This window comes from Ischnura elegans, chromosome 9 (genome assembly GCF_921293095.1).
Source record: "Ischnura elegans chromosome 9, ioIscEleg1.1, whole genome shotgun sequence".
Taxonomy (NCBI): domain Eukaryota; kingdom Metazoa; phylum Arthropoda; class Insecta; order Odonata; family Coenagrionidae; genus Ischnura; species Ischnura elegans.
In genome coordinates, this window is record NC_060254.1 from 8170984 (window position 1) to 8197272 (window position 26289).

The window sequence follows — 26289 nt, forward strand, 5'->3', positions numbered from 1 at the left end:
TTTCCTTTTAGATTGACGAGTGTGCCTCTAGCCCGTGCCAATATGGAGGCCACTGTGAAGATCTCATAAATGGATATCAATGCCGGTGCAAACCGGGAACTTCCGGCCACAACTGTGAGGTTAACGTCAATGAATGTTACAGTAATCCATGTAGAAATGGAGCCACTTGTGTGGATGGCATTAACAGGTGAGAATGAAAAGGCTTCTGTTATTTTAAGGTTATTTTGAATAATTATTCATTCAATTACCTATCCAGGACATTTTTTAATTGCTTGAAGTATGTTTTTTTAAATAATACATTTGCTAACTTACTTTCTTTTATTGCTAAAATTTCATACTTTAGTAATGGCTATCTTTGCCTCTTTCTCCCTTGTCTTTCTCTCCCTCTGTTGTCCAAAATATCTCAAAGGAAATAAGGGGAGACTATATAAATACGACTTATTTTTCCAATTAAAGTGACTCTATTCTTTCCAAAATTAAATCCCCTAAAAATGTATGGGCTGGTTGGAATTAAACTTGTTACCTTCCATGTGATATAAGACTTGTTAAATATTTATGTGCTATTTATTTTTATCAATTGTGGTGAATAATGTATTTTTTTTTTTTCTACGCCAGGTACACATGTGAGTGTGTTAGTGGCTTCACGGGACCTCACTGCGAGACGAACATAAATGAGTGCGCTTCGTCGCCCTGTGCCAACGGTGGTAACTGCATCGACTTGGTGAATGGGTTTAAGTGTGACTGCCCGCGAGGCTACTATGACGATCGATGCCTCTCGGATGTCAATGAGTGTGCCTCACATCCATGTGTCAACGGAGGGACCTGTCGTGATGGGGTTGGCCGCTTCACGTGCATCTGCCCTCCTGGCTACGGGGGCGCCAGGTGCGACGTGGATATCGACGAGTGTGCCTCCAACCCATGCCAGCATGGTGGCAAGTGCCAAGAGAAGGGAATTGGAATGTAAGTGAATCATCTGAGAAACTCTTAAAGAGTATCGCTTTTCTTGAGGTTGCACGGACATCTCCTTCATAATTTTATCTACTTTTATAGTTCAGTTTGACCCTCTACTGCCATCCATTGTGTGCTCACATTAAGAAAAACTCCATTTTTATCTCCTAGGCAAATTACTCTAACCAGGTGTTTTTATGGCCTATTGCTATTTTATATTTATCAACGAGGCAATCTGGCCTATTGCTATTTTATATTTATCAACGAGGAGGATTCAGTGTGCAGTGAAATAAGTAATGATACTCTCTAGTGTGAAGAAAACTTCTATTCTATTTACTTCTTATATGTTTCCTCAAACTTTAAGGCTCTTATGCTTTTCAAATTTTTAAAAATTAAACTTGCTTGAAATTTGCTATTTTTTAATTTAGCTCTTAAGCAATAGAGAGGGTAAAATATTATTCATAATTAATGTTGATGTATCATGTATTTAAGACGATATATTGTATTTTTTGCCGTAAAAGTTATTTTTTAAGGACTGGGTTCTTTCGGTAAAATTGAAGTGTCATTTTTTTTCCATCCATAGGTATGCGTGCATTTGTCCAGCTGGTTACACTGGGACTCGATGTGAGACCAACATTGATGACTGCGCATCGGCCCCATGCAAACATGGAGGGAACTGCATTGACCTGGTTGCTGGCTACCGTTGCATATGTGATGCTCCATTTACTGGTAAGTGAAAACAAATCTGTAGTTTGCATTAAGGCAATGTTACACTGCCTGTTTGTCATATCTACTACATGCAGGAGACTTTTAAACAGGCGCTTAATATTACTCTTTAATGCATACTGTTGTTCGTATGGTTCAGCATGCCTGAAAAGCAATAGTGTGGGCTATTTCTTCTGCTCTCAGTCATGCATTTATTGTTGTAATTTATCTTTTTTATCAGTGTAATTTGCATTGTCATCTCTTTTTACACTGCTTAATTAATTTCTTTTTCACCTTAGTTGATGCGTCTGAGTTTGCACTGTATTGCTTTGTGTGAAAGGGTTTTTTGATGAGGTGCTTTTAGCATTTAGCATTTAGTTTCTGTGACCTCAAATCTTTCAAGTTCCACGTTTCAGTGAAATTAATTCTTGTGATTTGTTCAGGCGAGGACTGTTCCCAGCGGCTGGACCCCTGCAATCCAAACAGATGCCGCAATGGTGCCAGGTGTTCGCCATCTCAGGACTTCTTGGACTACGCATGTGCCTGCCCTCTGGGGTATGTTGGAAGGCTGTGTGATGAGGACGTGAATGAGTGCTTGGCGAACGCTCCGTGCAGAAATGGAGCCACTTGCATCAACACCAACGGATCGTACCGATGCGAGTGTGCAAGGGGATACGAGGGAAGAGATTGCTTGACCAACACGGATGACTGTGCCAGCTGTAAGTGATAGTATTATTATTTTTCAAGTCCCTCTTTTGCCTATAATTATAAACCTGACTGCGCACAGTAGAAAGGTAATCATCCAAGCTAATTCAGGGGTAGCCTTTACTTATAATTGAAAAAGGCGCATACTCCATTATTGATTATTTTCGTGTTTGCATTGGCCTTGTATTGATGGACTGGCTAAGTGACTAGTATCCAGATATGTAAAGCAATGAACAGTTTAAATATTCCGCCCTGCTTTGGTCATAATGATCTTGGTAAAGTTAGAACCAAAACATCTCTCTATTTTGAAATAAATACTCGCAGTTTGGTTCTCTATTCCTCTTCTAAATCAAATGTTTCATTGCCCTATTAAAAAGCATTTAGAGTAAATTATAAAAGAGAATACCTACTTATAAATTTGGGTTCAGAGCAAATTATTTCGGTACCTATTCTTTTTGACTCCAGGTCTGATATCATTTTTAGGATCACGAATTGGTGGGACTGAGAACCAAAGAACCAAAATGACCCTTCTCCTGTATTAATAATCTATTTAGTTGTGTGGGAAATAATGTTGATTAGTTCAAACATGATTGATTGATTTTTTTCTCTTTTCCCTTGCAGTTCCATGCCAAAATGGAGGGACATGCCTTGATGGAATCGGCACGTACAACTGCCTTTGTGCCGATGGATTTGGTGGTGCCCACTGTGAAACTGACATCAATGAATGCGAGTCCAACCCATGCCACAACGGAGCCGAGTGCACCCAGTATGTGAATTCCTTCACCTGCAGCTGTCCACCGGGGTTCTCTGGGTCAACATGCATGATCAACGATGATGACTGTACCGACAGCAGCTGCATGAATAATGGACAGTGTATTGACGGAATCAACAACTACACTTGCGTGTGTGAGCCAGGGTAAGTATTTCTATGGAAAGGTTTTCGTTATACTTACTAAAACCCTAGCCATTTGGCCCCTTAAGTTTCTTGGATGAACTGCTGTGTAATTAGGGCGAGGGAATTTATGAAGTGATTGATAAGTTTTTATCTCAGTAAAGGCTGTCTTTTTCATTTCTTTGTATCAGTGGCAAAGAATCCTATTTTGTTCATCAATGAAAACATAAAAAGTTAAAACTGCCTCTTGATTTGGCAGGGTGAATTGTACAAGTGTTACAGTACAAATTGATTCATTCTAAATGACCAGAAATATGAAAATCTTATTATTACCCTGTTTGAAGACTCGTATATGTATATGCTTCTGTAAAACTTTCAGTGCACCTTCTCTGCTGCTATCCAGAAATTCATTGCAACTGTTTCGTTCACTCTCTTGCAGCTTCACGGGATCTAACTGCCAGTACAGGATCAATCAGTGCGACAGTGCCCCATGCAAGAATGGAGGTTTATGCCAGGACCATGGCGGGCGCTCCTTCAAGTGTCGCTGTCCCTACGGCTACGAAGGAGAGCTCTGTGAAAGAACGGTGGATTGGTGCTCTGCAAATCCGTGTGCCAACGATGCCACGTGCAACCAAGTGGACAACACCTTCAGCTGTGTTTGTGGTCCTGGCTGGACCGGAGGTCTTTGTGACGTGGCTATGATTTCATGCAGAGATGCTGCTAACCGGAAAGGTGAGGTTTCTCATGGTTTCATTGCTACTTTTATCTCATCAAGGAATTTGACGAAATGAGTATTGATGGTGTCATTTTATTCGCTGGATTGCTAAAGTACAATTTGCTCTTCTTATTTTTTTCCATTATCATTGTTGCCAAGTATATGGTTCATATCCTGGTGGTTATTTTTAGTTTGCTACTTGATTTAAATGTTTTAAAAAGTGCTGAATTTTTTTATTCATATGTGATGTTTCATTGTTAACATTGACTCAAGATTTTCCTGCCTGTAAAAAATGTTTGATTTGAAAATTATCAAAAATACATTTTTGCATTAACATCGCCAATCTCACTCCTAGGGCCTCAAAACATTCAATGCTTGTAAAATTTTTGTTTTTTTTCTTGCCATGAAATGGAATGTGAGGTAATGAATTTGTATCTTGCAGGTGTTTCGGTCGAAAGACTTTGCAACAATGGGACTTGTGAGGATGTTGGGACTAGTCATCGCTGTCGCTGTCTTGATGGTTACAGTGGATCATACTGCCAGAAGGAGACTGATGAATGTGCGTCATCTCCGTGCCAAAATGGTGCAACCTGCAAGGACTTAGTTGCATCTTATTCCTGCATCTGTCCCAAGGGTTTTCAGGTAAACTTAATCGCACACCTTCTGTTGAATCAACTTGGTTAATTACATCTACATGCTGATGTCTCACTTGCATTTCAATTATTGGAAGCTCTCATTATGTAAGAATTTCTAGTTAATTTTAAATTTTCTTTGAATGATATTCACAGTTTTAACTTCAATTTATTTTACCTTAAATGTGTCATTTGAATTTTTCTTTGACTCTTGATACAGTGACTTGATGAGCTTTCGTTAAATTCTCATGAAAACTCATTAGTGGTCCTTATGTGAATTTTCCATTGGAGTCACCATTACCCCTAAGTGGTACTTAAAGCTTACTCTATTCATAATTGTGAAATTTCTTTAAATGGGAAGTAACATGATCAATTTCTTCTGCAGGGACGCAACTGTGAGTTTGACGTAGATGAGTGTCGGCCAAATCCTTGCCAGAATGGAGGGACTTGTCATGACCTTCCGGCAGCCTATTCCTGCTCCTGTCCCCCCGGTACACTCGGAATGATTTGCGAGATAAATGTGGATGACTGTGCACCCGGCAGGCCAGGACACGGTGCTTGCCACAACAACGGCACATGTCGGGACCGAGTGGGTGGCTTTGAGTGTGACTGCCCTCCTGGCTTTGTTGGACCGCGGTGTGAAGGAGACATCAATGAATGCTTGTCCCAGCCTTGCTCACCACAGGTTAGTTGTTCGAAAAATATATATACATACATACATTGATTGATTAGTCTTGCAATCTAATTGATGCAGCTTTATCAGTGTTCATCAGTTAAATGAAGATAGCTTTTATTGGCATAGTTGTGCTAGTTGCAACAAGAATTTTTGAAATTGTCCAGTAAGAACATAAAATGGATATTACATACAAAAGAGATCACAAAATAAACTTGTACATATATATCAAATATTTCCGAATGGAATTCAGCACAACTAACACAACAGGGCATAGAAATGAAATCTTGAACTTAACTCAATCAATCATAGCAAGAAAACCTAAGTATGCACATATACCCATCACAACGTTTAGGGTAGAACATGAAAAAATAAATAAATAACTGAATAAATAGAACTTGAATAATGATAAATCATTTGCTCCAACAAATATGGCATTCGATTTCAATGGATTTGTTGTTTTAACTTCAGGGCACATTGGATTGTGTTCAGCTTGTTAACGACTTTCTCTGCAACTGCCGCCCCGGCTACATGGGAAGGAGGTGTGAGTCTCGAATTGACATCTGTGAGAGGTCGCCCTGTCAGAATGGCGGCGTGTGCAGTCCACTCGACGTTCGACGCTATCAACTCCCGGGATCATCCAGGAGACACCCCTACCCTCCCCCCACCCACTCCTGCATCTGCCCAGAAGGATACCACGGCAGGAACTGTGAATTCCACGGTCAAGGGTGCGAGTCGGCACCGTGCAGATCGGGCGGAACGTGCATGCCAGACACGGTGGGCTCTGGGGGCAGGGGCTACATCTGCCTCTGTCCGACCGGCACCACGGGAAGCCTCTGCGAGATAGACTCGTTGGACGAGTGCGATTCCAACCCGTGCCGACACGGAGGCGTTTGCCAAAATGCCGTGGGTGACTACATCTGCTTCTGCCCTCCCACGTGGGCAGGGAAGGACTGCGATGTGTACGACCAGAATTTCGTCGGAGGTGCCGGATGGCCCCTGAAGAAGAGGATTGGGCTGGACGAGATTGCAGGGGGTGGCGGGAGACGCACGACGACGCAGGCCCCCGTTCTGAGGTTTGACTTTGATGCCGCGTTGGAGCGGGAGAGGCAGAAGTGTTACGATATGGGCTGCAGGGAGAGGGCGGGAGACCTTAGGTGTGACGAGGAGTGCAACAAGTACGCTTGTGAATTTGATGGTGGGGATTGCTCGTTCGGAGGGAACCCGTGGAGAAACTGCACTGCTCCCATAAAATGCTGGGAGGTCTTCATGAATGGCATCTGTGATCCATCGTGCAACAACGCTGCCTGTCTCTACGATGGAAGAGATTGTGAGAACACTCTCCAGCATTGCAAGTAAGTAAACTAATCATCAAAGTGCCTATGTTAGAACTGACTGTTGAAAATTTTGGGCAGATGCATTGCCAGTAAATGTTCTGTGGATATTATTGATCATGCAAAATGAAAGTGTGATACAGAAAGGTTGCTGCATCCATTTTGTGATGTTGATTCATATTTGTGGTTGCAGTTTGAAATATTCATTGATCTCTTGAATAGAATTTGTAGATTTTAAATCTTGTTAATTCCTTTTATGCTTTGTCACCACTTTGGAAAGTATATTTGGCATTATATTTCTGTCTTTGAAATTTGTACATTAATAATTGTTGTTGCATGAAATATTCCTTCAGATTTCCTTATTTTATGAGTTTCTTATCTATTTTTTCTAGTCCAAATTATGATGCATACTGCCAACAACATTTCGCAAATGGTCATTGTGATTATGGCTGTAATAATGCGGAATGTAATTGGGATGGTTTGGATTGTGAAGCCACTCAACTGCCAGACCTGGCTGAGGGTGTAATATCCATTGTTATTCTGATGGATACAGGCTCATTTATGAAGAACAGGGTTCCATTCTTGCGAGAAGTTGGTCACACGCTACGCACCAATTTGAGGTAAGCTCCAGTGATAATCTTTCCTTTGTTGCTTGAATTATATGTCATTGTGGGTGCCGTGTTACAACAAGATTGCATAATTGTCACTTAATACGTTCCAATTCTTTTGTTTAGGCTGAAGAAAGATGACCAAGGCAGGGATATGGTGTATCCATGGACTTACAAGCCGACTGAGAGTCGTCAACCCTTGCAGTATGAATCTGGAACTAAAGGAGTCATTGTATATTTGGAGATTGATAACCGGAGATGCGTTCTCATCGAAGGCTACACCTGCTTCAATTCAGCAAAAGAGGTAAATGGGATGTCAATTATAATTTTAAATAATAGAGATTTACCTCATTGACAATTTCATTCCAATTGCCATGTAAAATTAGCTCAAACTGCCTAGGTCAGTTAAGAAATAGTTATGGAACCAAAGTTCCTGATCTTGATCTTATGCGGATAGGGATAAACTGGTCTTCTGTTGCTCACCAGTTCCATACATTCCATATTGTTTCCCTTCTGATTCCCAATTCTTAATATGAAAATGACGTTCCATACTATGTACTCATTTTCAGATGTGAGGGAATGTGTTGGAGTCATATGAGATTGATTCTGGTATGGAATGATTCCGAATGCTCTTTATTCAATATTTGTTTGAGTCCCTTTTTACTTATCAGAATTTATCTCAAATGATTCTGGCTCACGTCCCCCAGAATTTACTATTATTTTGGCACCAAGATAGTACAATCGTGTAAAATATGCTTACTTTCTATGGGCATGCTGCAAATCAGAGATATGACATATAGTGCTGAGGAAGATTTTGCATTGGCATTGGATATCCCCTCAAAAGAGGCGACATCTGTGTAATCCTAGTATGCTGTATATTATATCATTCTATTCATAGTTACAGACTCGTTGCAAGATGGGAATAATTTAATTTTTCGTCTTGTGAACGCATTGCTCATGGTGTTTTTAATTCATTGAATTTTAGGCGGCTGACTACTTGGGAGCCACGGCTGCCACCCACACCATTTCGACCAGTTTCCCGATTGTGCAAGTGCGTGGCGTGATGGGCCATGGGGACGAGCCAGGGGAGGATGAAGCGCGGCCCAATGTGAAACTGATTGTTCTGGGAGTAGTTGCCGTTCTTTTCCTCGCCTTCATTGTGGGGATTCTGGCCAAGTCGCAGAGGAAAAGAGCCCACGGAGTCACCTGGTTCCCAGAAGGTTTTCTGCGCAACAATAGGTGAGTGTTGCTTGATAGCCTGTTCCGCCTCTACTGTCTTTGGAATGCTAATTACAATTTTCCCATTTGTTTTCCTTTTCCCAACACAAAACCAGAGGCTAGCAATATTCAATGACTGTTTTTCTGGACCACTAAGTACATGGGTATGCTTTTTGTTCATTTTGATTGTTGGTCAATGAATGAGTTTCTCGCCAACATTTCAGCATATAACAATGTCTTTCTTAGGATTTGGGATATAAGTATTAACCCATTTCTTCCCAACGTTGCGTGAACGCAACGCAAACTTTGCGATTTTTTTTCTCCGTATTTGTTATTGATCAGTAGTTAATATTTTTAACATAGGTAGTTCAATGCTTTCTAAAATGTTATGAATTTTTTCACGGAAGAAATTTAATAACTTTTGTTTTTACAATGGCCTTTTCATTTATATGTAAGTCGTTATTTTAGGCTATCTTCTAAGTTTACATATTATGTTAAATCTGAGGCACTCCATGATTATATCTCTCTGCAAATACAATGATGCATTTGTATTCTAGGCCATTGCAACAGATTGGGTGAATTTGACTAAGTGGTTTTCAAATTATTTAACAATAAAGCAAGTGTTGCGTTCACGCAACGTTGGGAGGACCCCGGTAATCTAGGGAAACGGCGCGCCGCAGCGGTAGTCGTGTAGAGCGTTTTTTTTGGACTGAAAAATGAAAGGCTTATCAAGAATATGTTACCTTTTTGTGGTGAAACTTTAGTTTCAGGCAATTGTACAGTATTTTATTCCTAAATATACATCTATATAAGTTTTGAAGGGTCTTTACTAGGATGTTTGGCAGGTGGTGAGTTTTCACCGAGTTGTGACTGTTTGATATTTTTAACTTCACTTATCGAGCAAGATTAAATCAGCGTTTACTTGTGCTATTGTGGAAATTTAGTGTGACCTAAGCAAAGGATGCATAAAAACTTTGCTATAGAGTTGTCCAGAAAATATAATGATTTCTGTAGGCGTGTGCAATTTCAAGGTATACTGGCATCCTAAGGTAAGAATGATCTGCTTACCACAGTTGACAAGTATGCAAAAAGCAAGTGAGTATGTGGGGGTTAGCAAATTCGTAAATTCGTATTTACGTGGTGTTGTTGACTAGGATCCAAAGGGAAGGTAGTGGGAGGGTAAAAAGCATAGGTAGGCTGGGCGGGGATATCCCGGCACCAATGGGTCTTCGTGCACAGCGGGGGCTGGCGAGTGAGCAAAATGAATGGAGAGATAAGAGGGATCACATTATCGCAGTATTTTCTGAGAAATTCATGCCCACTGGCCGCTGATGATAATGAGCTGGTAAGGCTCCAAATGAGGGTGCAGGTCATTTCGAAAGAATTTTTTTGAGAACTATGAGTGACTATGAATGCACAGGGATTCCAAGAAAAATATTTCTTGGTATATTTACTCAGGTAAAGGGCCTTCTGAGTATTACGGTATATAGAAGGGGAGATGTTCCGTTCCATCTGCTTTTACTAAATCTGTGGTTGTCTGTTGAACAATCGTTCCATCCAAATAACCTGAGCTCACATTTGCAGCCTAAGTTGTTCACTATTGCCAGTGATCATAGTGCGTGAAATTCTCAGAAAATATTCCAATAGCGTGGTATTTCTTCCGTTCTGATGTTTATTGGTTATTACACCTTAGCAAAAAATATTACTGGAGTAAGGACGCGTTCCCAATGTGCGTCAAACGATGTCTCAGAAGCGTTTTGTTGAACCTAAAATGTCCTTGCGCCTGACTGGTAACAGAAGCTTGGACCAGGGGGATAAGTTTTCTAAGATACGTCCATACTTTGCTAGCTCAACCAAATATTTCTACGGTTTGACGCAATTTCTCATAAATTTGACTCTTAAATTCTTTTGACGAGAGGATGATGCCATAGTTTGGCGAAAGTGAAGGAGCAATTACTCATTATCAATAGTAGACACTTTATTTCCGCGATATAAAAATTCCTATTATTTGACCGGTTTCTTTATATTTTCTGTACTTTATAATGGTGTAGTAGCCGAAACCGGTCAAATAGTATAAATTTTTATAAATACTTTGTGGAAGTCACAAAGTGTCTGTTATTGATAATGTGGAACTTCTACCACGTGCAAGCTTCAAGTTTCGATTTTAGCTACTACACTTTTAGTCACTAAACTTGCCATAATATTGGGCATAACGGGATAAATAGTTTGCGAAATACAGTAAGGAAAGACAAAGTTGGCCACAATATTGTTCGTGACGGAAAAATTCACGACGAAGATGCCAAGTTTGTAGCAGCCAGATATTTAGTGATTACCAAATATGCAATATTCATTTACATACTGATTGGTCCTCTAAATTTCATGAACAATGCCAAGTTTAATCAATATTTTGGGTTAATTATATAATTGGGTTACAATAAAAGCGAATTATTTGCAAAAATAAAAGAGTTCCGAAAAAAAGCAAAACGGCTATTTGACCCGGGGAACTCCCAACGTTGCGTATACGCAACGTTTCACCAACCGCAAACTAAAAACAATAAAAATATAAAAATCGATAATTTGCCTTATTTGAGTCTGTTTTATTGCTAATTCATCAAAATATTTGGAATTTTTAAGTTATTAACATGCTTGGGATTTAATGGGTTAAACTCATGGACAAAAATGAAGCATTTAGTATTTTGTGAATCATAAATCATCATATTATAAATATTTTCAATAATTTATTAAAAGGAAAACTAAAACATTCCTGTCAGCAATATTCTCACGTTTATTGGCTGCATGTATGAATTAGTATTGTTAAAAGGAATACATATACTTAATTTTTTGCGAGATATTAGCTTAGATGAATGATCAATGCACCTGCTAAATTCAAGCGAAATTTTCTCTATTCCTAAGCCCTTGTATGTATCAGTAAAAGTGTGAAAATAATTAACTGCTAACAGTTTTGCACACCACTTAAATTCTTTTCGCCATTTTCCTGCTGAAAAGGTTATTCAGTCCCTGTTTTTAATGGATCTTTTCTGTTTTTAAAACTGTAAATAGAGCATGAAGAATAGCAAAGGTTGTTGTAAAAATCTGGAAAATTCTGATAATTATTAAAGGTTAAGTTCCACATCCATCCTGGTATTGCTGCCAGCTAAAAATATCATTAGAAATCTGAGTTCATCCTCCCTTGACATTGAAATATTGAAATTGATTTATCGTGGTAATGACATTTACCATTTTTATGTGTGTTGATAGTTACGCAAGGGTCAAAACTGTGGATGATAATGAAGTGTCATTGTGGAATGTACGAAGTGAATTTTCTCTTCCGTGCATAATTGTTTCCTTGTTATTTGCAGTGGTCAGAGGAGACGTTCGCGTCGACGAGGGCCCGATGGACAGGAGATGCGCAATCTGAACAAGCAGCCGTCCTGCATAGACGTAGGCATTGACGGGATGGGTGGCGTTGTGGGCGGGATGGGCCACTTGGGTGGGCCCCAGCCTCACCTCCACCCCCACCTCCACCCTGGCCTCCCTCCCCCGCCCATGCACGGAGTGAATCCCGACGGAGGACCCATGCCCCACTGGTCGGACGAAGGCGAAGACGAGGACGAGGATGGGGATTCGGACCACCTCCACCTGGCCCCCCCCAAGAGACCCAGGGCGGCCGAATCTCATGGACCCGTTGCCGCTGGCTACGCCAGTGATCACACTGTCATCACCGAATACGAAGATTCAGAGCCCAGGATTGGCTGGGGAATGGGCGACCCTGGAACAGTTCTCACTCCACCAAGCCTGGTTAGTGCTCTATTGATACGTTAATGCTGAGCACGTGTAACCAAACTTCTACTAAAGTTATTTCTTTTAATTTGTATGATGGAATTATTTATCGTAAAAGCTTCTAGCTCTTTTTAAAAATCCCCTACTCAAATAGCTTTAAATACTCTAAATAAATCTTAGCAACTCAACATACATGTCCTATGTCTTCAAATGCAGCCCCACAAATACATCTAATACAGCAACATAAAAGATCCTGTACTCCAATATTATATCCTTCTTAAATGAAGGATGAATCTCTCCTCTTTTGTAAATGAATTGTCTTCATTAAAATTATAACTAGTCCTCTTAATTTGTGTTAAATAATTGAAAAGTAGAAAAGCAAATAATGAACGATATGAACATACGTGTTTTCTTGTTTTATAAAGTTTATTATTGAATAAGATTATGTGGCAAATAGCAGTTCTTGAAAATCCATTTGGTGTTTCCCTCAATCAAGAAGTATGTGTGTAAGAACTAAATGGTTTTCATATCATTGAAAAATTAACAAGTACATACTTTACCAGCTTCATGTATGGAATGATAAGAATAGCCCTAATTGATAAAGCTTCTTCAATATTCTCCAGGAGGGTTCCCATCAGGACATGGAAAATCGCGTGCCGCCTGGCATGACTCCTCTCATGGTTGCGGCAATTCGTGGAGGCGTTGGTTTGGACACTGGTGAGGAGGGGGAAGAGGGTGATGGGAGCAGCGGGGGAGGGGAAGCAGCAGCGGCCATTGCGGAACTGGTTGCGCAAGGAGCAGAGCTCAATGCAACCATGGAGAAGACTGGCGAGACGTCACTGCACCTAGCTGCGAGGTACGCTCGTGCGGATGCGGCAAAACGGTTACTGGATGCTGGTGCTGATGCCAACGCACAGGATCACACAGGCAGAACTCCACTCCATGCTGCGGTTGCTTCTGATGCTATGGGCGTATTCCAGGTATGTTTGCTTCGCAGTTTTATTGCAGAATTTCGGTCCATTAACCTGTCAAGTTCTTCACTGCTTGCATTCAATTCATGGGGACTAAATGCTTGTGTTGATTAGCCTTGTTCGAATGGCATTACAAAATTTTCAGTTCTACAATTGTCATAATTTCATATTTTGCATTGTAGATGACCTTTCACAAAGCTTTTATTTAACGTCATTCTATTTAAACAATGCAATAGTACATAACTAAGGCCACCATAACCCTTTTAGTGCTTGAAGGCCAATCTGTTTTGTTTAAATAATGATGATCTATCACCAACAATTTTTGATCCCTAATTGAGTGTTGACTCAGCTTTTTCAAGATGTTTGAGCCTCTGTCATATGTGATGTTATATAAAAATCCATATAATCGTGGTTTCTGCATGTTTTCGTGGTTAGCATGCCTAAATTATTTTGTAAATTTATAAGTGGGAAGATGAGAATGTCATGAAAAAGTTGTCTTTCTTGTGAATATCTGGTAATGTAGGATGAAAAAAGTTGTTGATTTATTCTTTGCATGATAAAATTTGGGGATGTCCGTCTTCTTTTTCCTTCTCTATTCTTGTGTAGACATGGTAATAAATGACAAGGGCTGATTGTTGATGAAATAATATTTTCACCGCCTTATTTTTATATTCAATTTCAAGCACAAATATCTCTTACTGATATAAGAGTTCCGGAATAATTACAATAATGCGATTTTTCTCTGCTTTCCACAGATTCTGCTTCGTAACAGAGCCACCAACTTGAATGCCAGGATGCTTGATGGTACCACACCTTTGGTGCTGGCTGCACGTCTTGCCATTGAGGGCATGGTTGAAGATCTCATAAATGCAGATGCCGACATAAATGCGGCTGATAATGGTGGAAAGACTGCCTTGCACTGGGCAGCTGCTGTCAACAATGTTGATGCAGTCAATACTTTGCTAGCTCATGGTGCTAATCGCGATGCTCAAGATGACAAGGTAAATATTATCATGAATTCGTATTAAATAGGTCCACTAATAATTTGACTTTGAGGCAAAGGACCTTCCATGTAAGAATTGCATTATGTACTTGTTTATGTCTTGAAAAATTCTAGGTTATGCATCTAAGGTTGTATCTTAGCAAGTTTCCAAAGTGGTGTTGGAGGAGGAAAGTTAGGTTCTTTAATGAATAATTTTCACTGCACAGGGTTATTGATACTAAAATCTAAATGCATTGATGATGCAGTGATCACTCATCAGTGGCTTCAAATCATGATGGTTTTTGAATCTCAATTTTCTAGTTTCATAACTGAATGTGTTCCGTCCTCCCATTACATAATGCCCTGAAAATTATGGTTTTGTGCTAAAAATATTTTGGTGTATATTGGAAAGAATCTTTCATTTATTCTAGAATTTTTGTCAACTCATTGTAGGATGAGGCTATAAGGCTGTATCCTTAGGCTGGCTTTCATGTATGTACTAAGGATAACACAGCTCATCGATAGTTTTGAATAATACTGATGCCACTGCGGTTTTTCTTTCACAGGATGAAACGCCTCTCTTCCTTGCTGCAAGGGAAGGTAGTTACGAAGCATGCCGCGCCCTTCTTGATCACCTTGCCAACCGTGAAATCACCGATCACATGGACCGTCTGCCAAGGGACGTGGCACAGGAGCGCCTCCATCATGACATGGTCAGGCTGCTCGACGAGCACGTCCCGCGCCCGCCAACCCACCATCACCACCACCACTCACATTCCCAATCACACGCCGTCGCCGGAAATGGGTCCATTCTTCCAGCGACGTCCATTGCCAACTCGACAGGGGCGCCATCTCGCCCGACCGTTGTGGGGGGAAGGATTGGCGGAGCAGGTGGGGGCTCCAAGTCCAAAAAGAGACCGAAGGCCACCGCTTCTCCATCCAGTCCTGGAGAGGGAGACGCAGGGGTCCCCGGCGGAGCATCTGCACCATCTGGTGCCGTCGTCAGGCGGAAACCGAGCACCAAGAAGAAGAGGCCGAGCGCCTCGGAGGCACAGAGGGCGGCAGAAACCGCGGCGGCGGCATCCCTGTCGTCTGGATCTCCTTCTTCGTCTGGTGCGTCCCCGGCTCACTCCCTTGAGTCGCCACCCTCACTCTGCTCACCACGCACTGTTGGCAGCCTTCCAGACGCCACGGCGGCGACGCCAGGCCCATTCGATGGTGCTGCTGGTGCATATGCTGTGGCTGTGTCCAGTGTTGGCAATGGCATTGGCAACACGAGCGTGCCAGGGATGACAGTCCCTGCAAAACAGCCTCCCTCGTATGAGGACTGCATGAAGGCAGTGGCTGCCGCGAACGCGGCTCAGGAGGGACAGTACTACAGTGCTTACCAGGCCGTTGGAGGGGCCCCGCCTCCCCCTCCTCCTCCCCCTCAGCAGCAACACCTCCGTGTGACATCTCCGCCTGGGGGACAGGTGGCGTCATATCTGGGTTCACCCCCTCCAGCTCAGCAGGTCCCGAGACAGCCTTCCCCAGCCAAGGCACGACCAACTGGTCACGTTGCACTGCTCAGGGCAGCGACCCACCAGCAGGCGATGGCATCTCTTGCTGCGGGCACTTCTGTCAGTCCCTTTGGGGATTTCCCGACTGAAGCAGCAGCTATGCAACAGCAACAACAGCAACAACAACAGCAGCAGCAGCAGCAACAACAGCAAGGGTACAACCTTCCCCAACAGCAATCTCAGCAACAGACAATACTCCAGCCAGGTCAGCCGCAAGGGATGACCAATGGTGGTCTGCAGGCTAATCCTCGTCAACAGCAGCAGCACCATCTGTACTATCCTCACTTCCTGACACCCCCGTCACAACACTCGCAGGGAGAGGGTGCCAATGGCGTTGCGGGCAGCCCGGGGACTCCCACGCACCCAGCGCAGTACAGCCACCACAGCTTGCTGCATCCTCCCGAGAACTTCCCCACTCCCTCACCAGAGTCTCCCGGGCACTGGTCTTCGTCATCGCCTCGATCCAACTCCGATTGGTCGGAAGGCGTGTCAAGCCCAGTCTATGCATCTCATCCACCTCCTCAGGCAACGCATCAGAAACAGCAAGAGGCCATTTACATATGAGAAGTGTGTACATTGGATTGCTGCGAGTCGCGGCATTTGGTTCTCAAGTGACACTGGCCCAGACAATTGACAAGGGTTGGCCAAATTGTTTGCTTTCTGTGTGTGAGGTGCCTTATCCTTGCCAGGAACTTAATTCTGTGTAAAATAGGATGAATGTTGCCATGAACTCTTTTATAAGTCTGCAACAAGAAGTTGATGATGACGAGAGAGATAGAACTGTGATGAAGCTCTTGATTATTTTTGTATTGAAAAAAGTAACTCTCCCCCACCTATATATGTCTGAATCTCATTAGCAAATTGGAAACCAGACGGATTCCATTAATCGAGTGCTCAAGTCTGTGTCATCAATGTGTGAGTGTGTGTGTCTGAGTGTGCATGTGCTTGTTACAATTTCCAGTAGTTCATCCGAGTGAAAGTTTAGCGTGGAAGTTCACGGTTTTTCATTACATGACATAAATTTATTTTCATAAGAGATATTGTTGATTCAGAGACAGTGTTTGAGCACTGCCAATTAGAAGGTGAGGAGCGAGGTGCTGGTGTAGGAAATGTGCCTTTGCATTGTGCCTTCAAGTAAAAAAGAGAAATAGGAAGGGAGACGCCTTTCAGTGACTTGTTTTTATTTCAGATGAGATACCTATTTGTTATTATATTAGAGAAAGTATAAGAGACAAAGGTACAATATGTCAAGAGTATTCCTTGATAGTGTTCTGACTTTGAATTACTGTAGGAATGTCTATGTAAATACTTATTTTTTATGCTGTACAAATAGTGTGTAGATGAGTTTAGACCATCATTCCCCAAAAATAGCCTATGTAAGGTTTGTACTTATTAGGATATGGGCTAAATATTCTATTTTTAAATTTGCATGTTTATCACGGTTTTAATATTTTCTTCACATCAAAATTTTATTCTTAAAACTTTGACGACAGTTCTTTGAAAAAGAAATCTTTTAGCCATCAAAATTTTTTGAATCTTAAAATTTTCTGGGGCATATTTTAAGTGGCGTCCTTTTTAAAATCTGTTGTGTAAATATTTATTTTTGCAGTTTGACCATTCCTCAGTATAATTGTGTGTTTATTTTCATGTTGAAGAGATTCGGAATGTAACCATTTGCAAAAGCTTTTGTTGTGTGGACAATCAGCATCTTGTGCCCTCAATTTTGTTTTTTTTATTAGAAATACTTTTGAATCCAGCTTAGAGAGGAACAGCAAAATTAACATTTTAGCAAACTCAACTGGCAAAAAGGCTAATGTGATATAAATTTTTTTATTGTCCACATTACAAGGATGTAAAGTTGTATTTGTAAATTTCATGCTTCTTTCATATGCTCTTATATATAGTGTTGGTTAAAATTTTAAGATCATTAATATTTCCTTCTTTGCCAAAAGAAATTTGTTTTCTTTTATAACTGTAAAAAAGCTCTGCAATGTTAATCCATGAAATGAGAGAATAAGTTAATGATGGCCTTGCCAGGCATATTCATGGTGATCAGTTTGTATTTTAGAATACGAAAATAAAATGTATTTGTATTAGAAAATGGTTTTCTCATTTTGAACCCAATAATTATCAAGGAAAGTGGCTGTTTGAAGAAATTTTGATTCATTAAAGTAAGTACCTACCCTAGCCTTTTATCAACTATGTTCAGCAATTAGTGGTAAGATAATTTCTGCCAAAAAAATGAAGTGGTGCATGTGGGTAACAATAATTTTCAAGAATGAATTAATTTTTAGTTGCCGAAGTGCAGAGTAATGGGACCACCATCAAGGCAACAAAATCTCAATAAACTCATTGAAATGAAAGAGAGATGCAAGAGAAAAGTAAAAAGAGATGTGCTACTTTGCTCTTATTTGGTTGCACCTTGAATATGCTGAGATTATCTGGGAAATGGCACTCAGAAATTTAATCTGTGAACCAAGTCAAATGCAATGGAAAGATATCCAATTCATCAAAAACTGCTATGAGTGAACAAAGAGCTTTACACAACTTTTAGATGAAGCAAGAAGAAAGCCACTGGAGGCTGTGTGCTAACCTGAGAGTTCTTGAATGAATGAGAAGATCTATCTTTCAGAGTGATGTAGAGAACTTCATCTTAGATCACCTCTATTTTTCTACCTCGGACAGAAACAATGAAATAAAAGAGAGATTTTCCTCCAAAAATAAAGGACTTCAATAAATGCTAGGTGGGATTGAGTTTCTTTTTTTATGAATTAATGATCTCCTAATACCATCTGCTACACATCTATTGAGGCAGGTTGCGGGGTAGCATGTGGATGTAGAGATTAAGTTAACTAAGGTCCACTACCTTAATTCAACATGTGGAATCAACCTAACCTTACCTAACTCAAGTGATCTGCCTGTCATGGAACAACAGTGGCTGGTTAGACTATTCAATATGCCTCAATTGATGTTCTCAGTTAATGATTGGTATGGAATCAGGAAGGCAGTGGACTAAGGCTGTAAAGTTTGTTTTGCTGGCTCAAAGTCAGGTAAGGGCTTGCTCCCTGCAAGCCACTGGTAACTATATGTTTAAACTATATGTTAATTGTATAGGCTTGAAGTTCATTAAGTGGAACACAATCACATTAGCGTCAGAATAGAATTAAGGAGGGGTAGATCCCCCCTTTTGACCCTCAGTGACTTCCAGGACCTCAAATTCATCATTATTTATTATAATTGTTTTTGCAAAAGTGAATAATACGATAATGTGCCATTTTTCTACATGGGAAATGGCTCCTAATAACAATTTAACTATGTGAACGTATTGAATATTCAACTATCTATCAATATATTCAGTGGCACCTCGAGGGGGGATAAAAGTATAAAACCCCCGCAGAGCTCAGAGAGATTTTAAGTTTAATCCATTTCACTTAGTTGGATTAATATTGCTTATAAAAGAGTAAATATTAATAAAATATCCCTCAGATGGCCACAAAACTAACCATTTAGAACCATTGATCTAAAATAATTTTTTAGGGGAGAACCCCCACACCTCCTGCTTACCCTGGTGGGTATTCCACACCCTCAGACGCACCTGTGTTTTGTGCCTAAAGCGCCCCTAGCATTAATTTCTAGCTGCGCCCCTGAATCTATTCCCTTTTCTAAAAGACCATTACAACCTTTTCAGCTGCTCCAGATCTCCAAAAGTACGAGTATCTTACAAAGCAATAGAGGTTCCCTGATCTGGAATGCTCTGTGTATTTTATTCTCGCCGTGGAGGTAACGGCTCAAAATCTCGCAGATTTTTGCCTCTGGGACGTCAGATTTTACTCTAACAATAAGATGGACATTTTAGAGGCCAGCTATTAGTGTCGTATGTTATATCAGGAGGTATCCTCGTAAATGGAAACATTATAATGTAGACTATAGACTTTGTTTACGTTTTTCCCGCAGCTTTCGTAGTTGTTGACTGCCCGTTGAACGGCTGTCTTATCGTCAATCCCCTGAACGAATGGCTAGTTGTAACGCAACCCCTCATCTTATCGTCTTTTCGCTGAGTACCACGCCAGACAAAGGCAAACAAAGCACGGAAAAAGAGGGTGAGTAGTCGTCCGCCATCAGTTCAAGTCAAGTGGGGCAACTTACAGGTTTACCTCCTTATATGTTATTCTCGCCGTGGAGATAAAAGTCTCAAATCTCGTATATTTTTGCCTCTGGGACGTCATTTTTGCTCTAAAGAGGACATTTTCGAAGTCTGCTATTAGTGTCGTATGTTATATCAGGAGGTATCTTCCTGAATGGTATCATTAGAATTTGTTGACTTTTTTCTGCAGCTTTCTTGTTTGTTGACTGCCCTTTGAACGGCTTACTTATCGTCTCTCCCCTAAACGGCTGGCTGGCCGTAATGCAACCCCTCCGCTTATCCACTTTTCACTGAGCACCGAGCCAAACAATGGCATATAGAGCATTAAGAAAGAGGGTGAGTAGTAGCTCAAGTCAAGTAGGGCAACTTAAAGGGATACCTCCACATAAGTTATTCTCGCCGTGGACGTAAAAGCATCAAATCTATCAGATTTTTTCCTCTGGGGCGTCTTTTTTGCTCTAAAGAGGACATTTTCGAAGCCTACTATTAGTGTCGTATGTTATATCAGGAGGTATCTTCGTAAATGGTAACGTTAGACTTTGTTAATTACGTTCTGCCTGCATCTTTCGTGATTGTTGACTGCCCTTTGAACGGCTGACTTTTCGTCTCTCCCTTGAACGGATGGCTAGTCGTAATGCAACCCCTCAGCTTATCGTCTTTTCGCTGAGCACCGCGGGAAACGATAGCGTACACAGCATTAAGAGGGAGGGTGAATAGTCGTCCACCAACTTTCCAAGTCAAGTAGGGCAACTTAAAGGGATACCTACCTCCTTTTATGTTATTCTCGCCGTGGAGGTAAAAGCCTCAAATCTCGTATATTTTTGCCTCTAGGACGTCATTTTTGATCTATAGAGGACATTTTCGAAGCCGGCTATTAGTGTCGTATGTTATATCAAGAGGTATGCTCGTAAATGGGATCATTAGATTTGTTTACGTTTTTTCATTGCCCTGCACCTTTCGGGCTTGTTGACTATCTACTTCAACAGCTGGCTTCTTGTAACGAACCCCTCACCCTTTGCCTCCCTCTGCTGATACCACGCCAGCCAAAGGTAAACACAACATAGTGGAGTACCTAGGTGTGACTTGTCGCCTGCCAACAGCTACAGCTGAAGTCAAGTGGGGCAACATAGAGGGATACCTCCTTACACATTATTCTGGCCGTGGAGGTACAAGCCTCAAATCTCACTGATTTTTTTCCCTTAGGACCACAAATGTGCTACAAACATGGCATCTTGTAAACCAGCCCTGAGAGTCCTATAATATATAAGGAGGTATTCTAGTAAATGGTAATACTGCCACTGCTGCATGAATTTATTGAACTTAATCACTGAAAGCTATTTTCATAGGTGTGGCAAGGTGGAAAGGAAGATGATGAACCTTCCCCTAAAAATGACCTCAATCTGACTGTACCCTTTACACACAAGCCAGTCTACAGCATACAATGTATGTTAATAATTTACACCACCTTCCCTCAGGAAAGCCTATGAAATTTCATCAAATTGTTCGATATTTATATGAGGGTAAATATTCTGTGATTGAGTAGGTGTGAGCATAACATCAATGAATATCTTTATTAGACTGATGAATGAGGAAAAAGCAAACCTTAAATTATTGCCTACTTGCCTTGAGTATGATGAAAGACCTGTTTTTAATTAAATCAACAATAAAAAATAAATATTTCATCAATAAACATGAAAAGTACAGCATGGGAGTATGACAGAATGCAGTAGATTGACTGCCTTCACCTCTGGTTCATGGTTCCCCAAGGCAGCGTGAATGGCCCCTTCTATTTGCTCGTGTTATTGATGATAGCACCCTATTGAATATTGAAATATATTTGTAGCATGGTTATGGAATTCTTCTACATGGTGATGATTGCAAGGTTTTCAGAAGAGCTGACAGCTATTCTGTCAGCTCTATCCTGCTGGATGCCCTCGCCAGAGGCACAGCTAGGAATTAAGGCTAGGGGGATTTTAGGTGCAACTAATACTAGCGTGTTTGGATTACCAACCAGGGTAAGGGGGAGGTGCAGGGGCCCTACCCCAGAAAATTTTTAAGATAAATGGATCAAAATGGTGAGTTATTTCACAATGAAGTTTCACCTGGGAGCTGTAGATAAATCTGCTAAAAGCAAAAACCCTGACCTTATCTTTACCTGTCAATCCTTGAAAGTCGATCTATTTAGTCCAATATTTTATCTGGCCATCCAATCCCGTAAGTTTCATCCCATAGTAATCTTGGTGTACTTTTTGACCCCAAACTAACATTCGTCCCTCAAAATTTACATATCTCATCCAAAGCTATAGCTCTGGTTGTGCTCCTACTCATATTCACAGAAATACAAAGTCCTTTCGCTCTAAAATATGTAATAAAAATATTTTCTGACTATGTTCTTCCTTTAATAGATTACTGTTTGCCAGTGGGGTAGCCAGGAATTTTGTTCATGGGTGGGGGGGTCCAAAACCAGGGGGGAAAATTTTTGAAAAACAGGGTACTAAGTAGCAACTAATTCTCACACTTTTCACAATCGAAAAAACTTCATTTTTCAAAGAAATCTTTTGTTAATTCATGATTTTTCAATATTTTGTCTTCATTTATAAAGGAAAAGTAATTGTGTTTTCATAATTTGGGGGGGTCCGAACCCCCCGCATCTCCCCCCTTGCTACGTCACTGCTGTTTTCCCATACCTCGGTCCTCTGCATGTCTGAAAAATCTCACAGCTCTCAATCAGCACATTAACCCCGAATTATTTTCAGAATATCGTACTCCTATTCTTTTTTTATTTTTTCTGTGGTTCTTTTTCTTGTGGTTCAAATGGTCGGTAATGAAATGATTATTTTGTAATTTGTAATCAAATTAGAACCGTGAAATAAAATGTGATTATTAAACATGGAGAACAAGGCTATCGCTACTCAAATAAAATCATTTTAATCCTTCTAATGCATCACGTTTCATTAAATATGAATTATTTGTGCATGCTATGAATGTTTTAACATTGTTAAGCTTTGAAAATAATTATATTGTTCCTCTAAATAGTGCTAAAATTATGAAAATCCAATGACGAGATACACTCGTCATTACACGGTTTGGCATCACAAGTTCATGACGAGTTAGACTCGTCATTATACAGCGCAAGGGGTTAACTTTTTCATCAGAATTGAAAAACCTCACCCTTTGTATTCTACCCACTGACGATCTGGCTCTAGTTGGTCTTAGTTGCGTTGCTGTGTGTGATATCTTCTTTCATTATTTTTTATTTAAATAGTTTAAAAATACAATGTTAAGGTCATCTCAGCTGCTCTTGGATTCATGCCAAATTAAAAACAAAATTATTCCCACAAATCAGGAGAATAATAACACCATAATCACATAGGACAACATGAAATTTGATATATTGGATGGATGAGGCAGATACTTTGTGGAGATCCATTATGAAATATGAAGTGAAACACTTTGCACTTTCCACATAAAATATTTTTATTACACACGAGTCAACATGTTTCACTGCACTGCAGCATTTTCAAGACTATAAGCTGCTGAAGTCTTGAAAATGCTGCAGTGCAGTGAAACATGTTGACTCGTGTGTAATAAAAATATTTTATGTGGAAAGTGCAAAGTGTTTCACTTCATATTTCATGAAATTTGATAAAATAAAAATAAAACAGTCTGGCATCAGAGCTGGTCCCCATGTGTTGAGAGATCAGGAAAGGAAGTAGATGAAAGGGAAAATGGTGACTTCTCTTCAGCTCGGCAGCAGATGGTGGCAAGGATTCAGCCACGTTTAGTTCTGGCCAGTCTGGGACATCCATTCCCAAAAATCAGAAGGAGAAATTAGCCCCAGTGCAGAGGCATGCACTTAGAGGGGACAGGGCAGTGGTGCAGCGAGGAAGGGATTTTGGGGGATAAAACCCCCCCCAGAGCTCAGAGAAATTTTTAAGTTAAATCTATAGATATATTTTACTTAATTGGATTAATATTGCTTATAGAAAAGTGTGAGTATTAACAAAATATCCCTCATAAGGCCCTAAAACTCAACATTTTGAACCATTTATCTTAATTTTTTTCTGGCGGAGGGCCCCCTTACCTACCACTTACCCTGGCGGGTATACCACGTCCCCAGGCACTCCAGTATTAGTTGCGTCTGAAACCCCCCCCTAGACTTAATTTCTAGCTGCACCCCTGGGACAGGGCAGGCTCTTTTAAAACTTTCAAAGTAAAGAGGTTAAACTAGAGGCTTGGAGGGACCAAGTGCGTCCTACCTGGCAGTGGCGTAACGAACTTTGGGGGGTATGAAGGGGCCTGAGGTAGGGGCCACCCTTCAGGGGGTTCCTGGAAAACTTTTGAAAAATTAAATACCTGGAAATACCTACATTTTACATTATTTTGGACTTAAAACTTAACTTTAAGCAGATGCAGTTACTATGTGTCAAAACTTGAGAAAAGTTTTAAATATTTTTTTAAATTTCTCTGAGGCTTTGAGGGGGGGGGATCTATCTCCTAATCTCTACCCCCCCCCCCCCCCCCTGTTACGTCACTGCTACCTGGCTACCATGCCTCATGGTGGAGGGAACCAAATGTATGATTCAACCAGAGACTTTCCTGTTCAAATGCAGGGCTCTAGTCTTTACAGATATATTTTGAAGAAATGAGTTTTTAGAAATCCAAAGGTGACATATGTCTTTATTTTTTATAATTATAAATATACATATATATAAAGAGGAATGCAATCTATCCTCATCAACTTTCATTAAAACTATCACCAATTCGATGACGCTGGATCTTTTGCCTCACCTTGGACTGAATCCAATCAAAATTCCACTCACTTTTCAACAGATATCACATATGGGGGCCATTATCCACATGGCTTCAAATGAAATTCATCTATACACATCAAAACAGGCCAGCTTTCTTTTTCAAATTAGCCTTTTTCCACGCAGGGAAAGAATCATACTCAGAGAAACTCATATTGAATGCAGTCTTGAAGTCCTCCTCTGAAAGGTGTAGCTGCAATAAACAAAATTTATTTTACTACCTATTTCAATGCTTCAGTTGAACATAGAAAGATGGATATTGAAGAACAAATTGCAAGAATTATAATCCAAGGAATTTAAGCAAATAACGAATAAGTTTCTTTATTATACTTAAATATTTGGATAGTTAATGGCAAGTTTTTCAATTCAAAATTATAACAGTATATTAAATAGGTAATTACCTCTTTGCATGTTGGATCAACATTCTCCGGTAACTTTTCAGGGTCTTTCTCCAAGAGGACGCTTAAAGGATATTTTGGAAGATCAACTGCTGAAGTTCTTCCATTTGTGATTTCAGCTGTGATGACTATGGCTGGATTTGCATCCTGGACTTCTTTTCTCAATTCTTCAAATGACTTGTGGTTCTGAAAAGATACACAGATTTTCAGGCATAGGATTTGAATAGAAGTACCAAAAGTGGCTTGAATGCTATCAGAAACCCATGAAATAAGAAGTGAGCAGCAACAAAAAACCTCCAATAATGATATACTTATGTAGGTGTAATGCCTGGTTTTTTCCTGGCAAACAATGGCAGTGAAGATTTCTCGGTTCTCTCACTGGGTAATATCCACCATATCTCCTTCAGACATTTTGATGTGCAACTCGGTTTGTGGATTCCTGAATCCCCGAGGCCTATATTGCACATCGAAACATTGGAATGAGATGTGGAGGAGCTTCGTGTGAGACACACGAAATGTTCTGTGTTGATATATGTTGACATTAAAACAACTGCCAAAGAGGATTTTAGTATACATATTAATGGATTCAATTAGGAATAAAAGTCATAATGTTTCATGGTGAAACCAATAACATGTTTACCTATGACAGGGTAATTTCTAGGAACATGCAATTCATTGCATATGCAATGCATATTGCAATTCTAACTTCCCCGTAATGAGCACTACGGAGGATAAACAATACACAACACAAACATCCATGCCCTGGATAGGGACCACCTTCCCAGGTGGGATTCGAACCCACGACCAACGGTTTGACAAGCGAGGACTTCACCCCAATGCCACCGAGGCTGGAAAATTGCTGCTGATGTCTTGCAGAACGTATGATAACCTTTAACCACTCAATTGCCTAATGGCAGCCACCCTTCACTGCCGGATTCAATTCAAACTCACCAAATTGATTGTGCCAATATGGACATGTTTTTTCCCCATGCCCATAATGTGGATAACTAGTGGGTTGGGGATCCCAAGGGAAAAACCCTCTCCCAAAAAATAATTAAAAAAAAATTACAAATTAAAAATTCCAGCATTATACAAAAATTTTAGTATAAATTAGGCCTAATTTAAGTTCTGAGATGGTTTTGTTAAAAATATTTTCCAGGGAAGATAAAGGCGCTCTTAATGTGTGAGGGTGGGTGATGTTGGTGTGGTCCCAG

The 26289-nt window shown here is 40.5% G+C and overlaps 2 protein-coding genes across 2 annotated transcripts in view; one reads left to right on the plus strand and one right to left on the minus strand.

The window, feature by feature from the left end:
• Positions 1-17823, plus strand: part of LOC124166048 (neurogenic locus Notch protein) — a 309186-nt gene extending 291363 nt beyond the window's left edge. The window contains exons 11-26 of the mRNA XM_046543640.1: positions 12-187; positions 616-960; positions 1532-1677; positions 2097-2372; positions 2980-3274; positions 3690-3982; positions 4408-4607; positions 4983-5282; positions 5742-6625; positions 6997-7224; positions 7339-7516; positions 8198-8451; positions 11790-12228; positions 12834-13190; positions 13937-14182; positions 14730-17823. Of these exons, the coding sequence (XP_046399596.1) occupies positions 12-187; positions 616-960; positions 1532-1677; positions 2097-2372; positions 2980-3274; positions 3690-3982; positions 4408-4607; positions 4983-5282; positions 5742-6625; positions 6997-7224; positions 7339-7516; positions 8198-8451; positions 11790-12228; positions 12834-13190; positions 13937-14182; positions 14730-16286 (6174 nt within the window). The 3' untranslated portion in view covers positions 16287-17823. The remainder of the gene's footprint in view (positions 1-11; positions 188-615; positions 961-1531; positions 1678-2096; positions 2373-2979; positions 3275-3689; positions 3983-4407; positions 4608-4982; positions 5283-5741; positions 6626-6996; positions 7225-7338; positions 7517-8197; positions 8452-11789; positions 12229-12833; positions 13191-13936; positions 14183-14729) is intronic.
• Positions 17824-24661: 6838 nt separating this feature from the next.
• The window catches only part of LOC124165470 (villin-1-like), a 57860-nt gene continuing 56232 nt past the window's right edge, over positions 24662-26289 (minus strand). The window contains exons 14-15 of the mRNA XM_046542903.1: positions 25079-25261; positions 24662-24870 (exon numbers count right to left, since the gene is read on the minus strand). Coding sequence (XP_046398859.1) covers positions 24757-24870; positions 25079-25261 — 297 coding nt within the window. The 3' untranslated portion in view covers positions 24662-24756. The remainder of the gene's footprint in view (positions 24871-25078; positions 25262-26289) is intronic.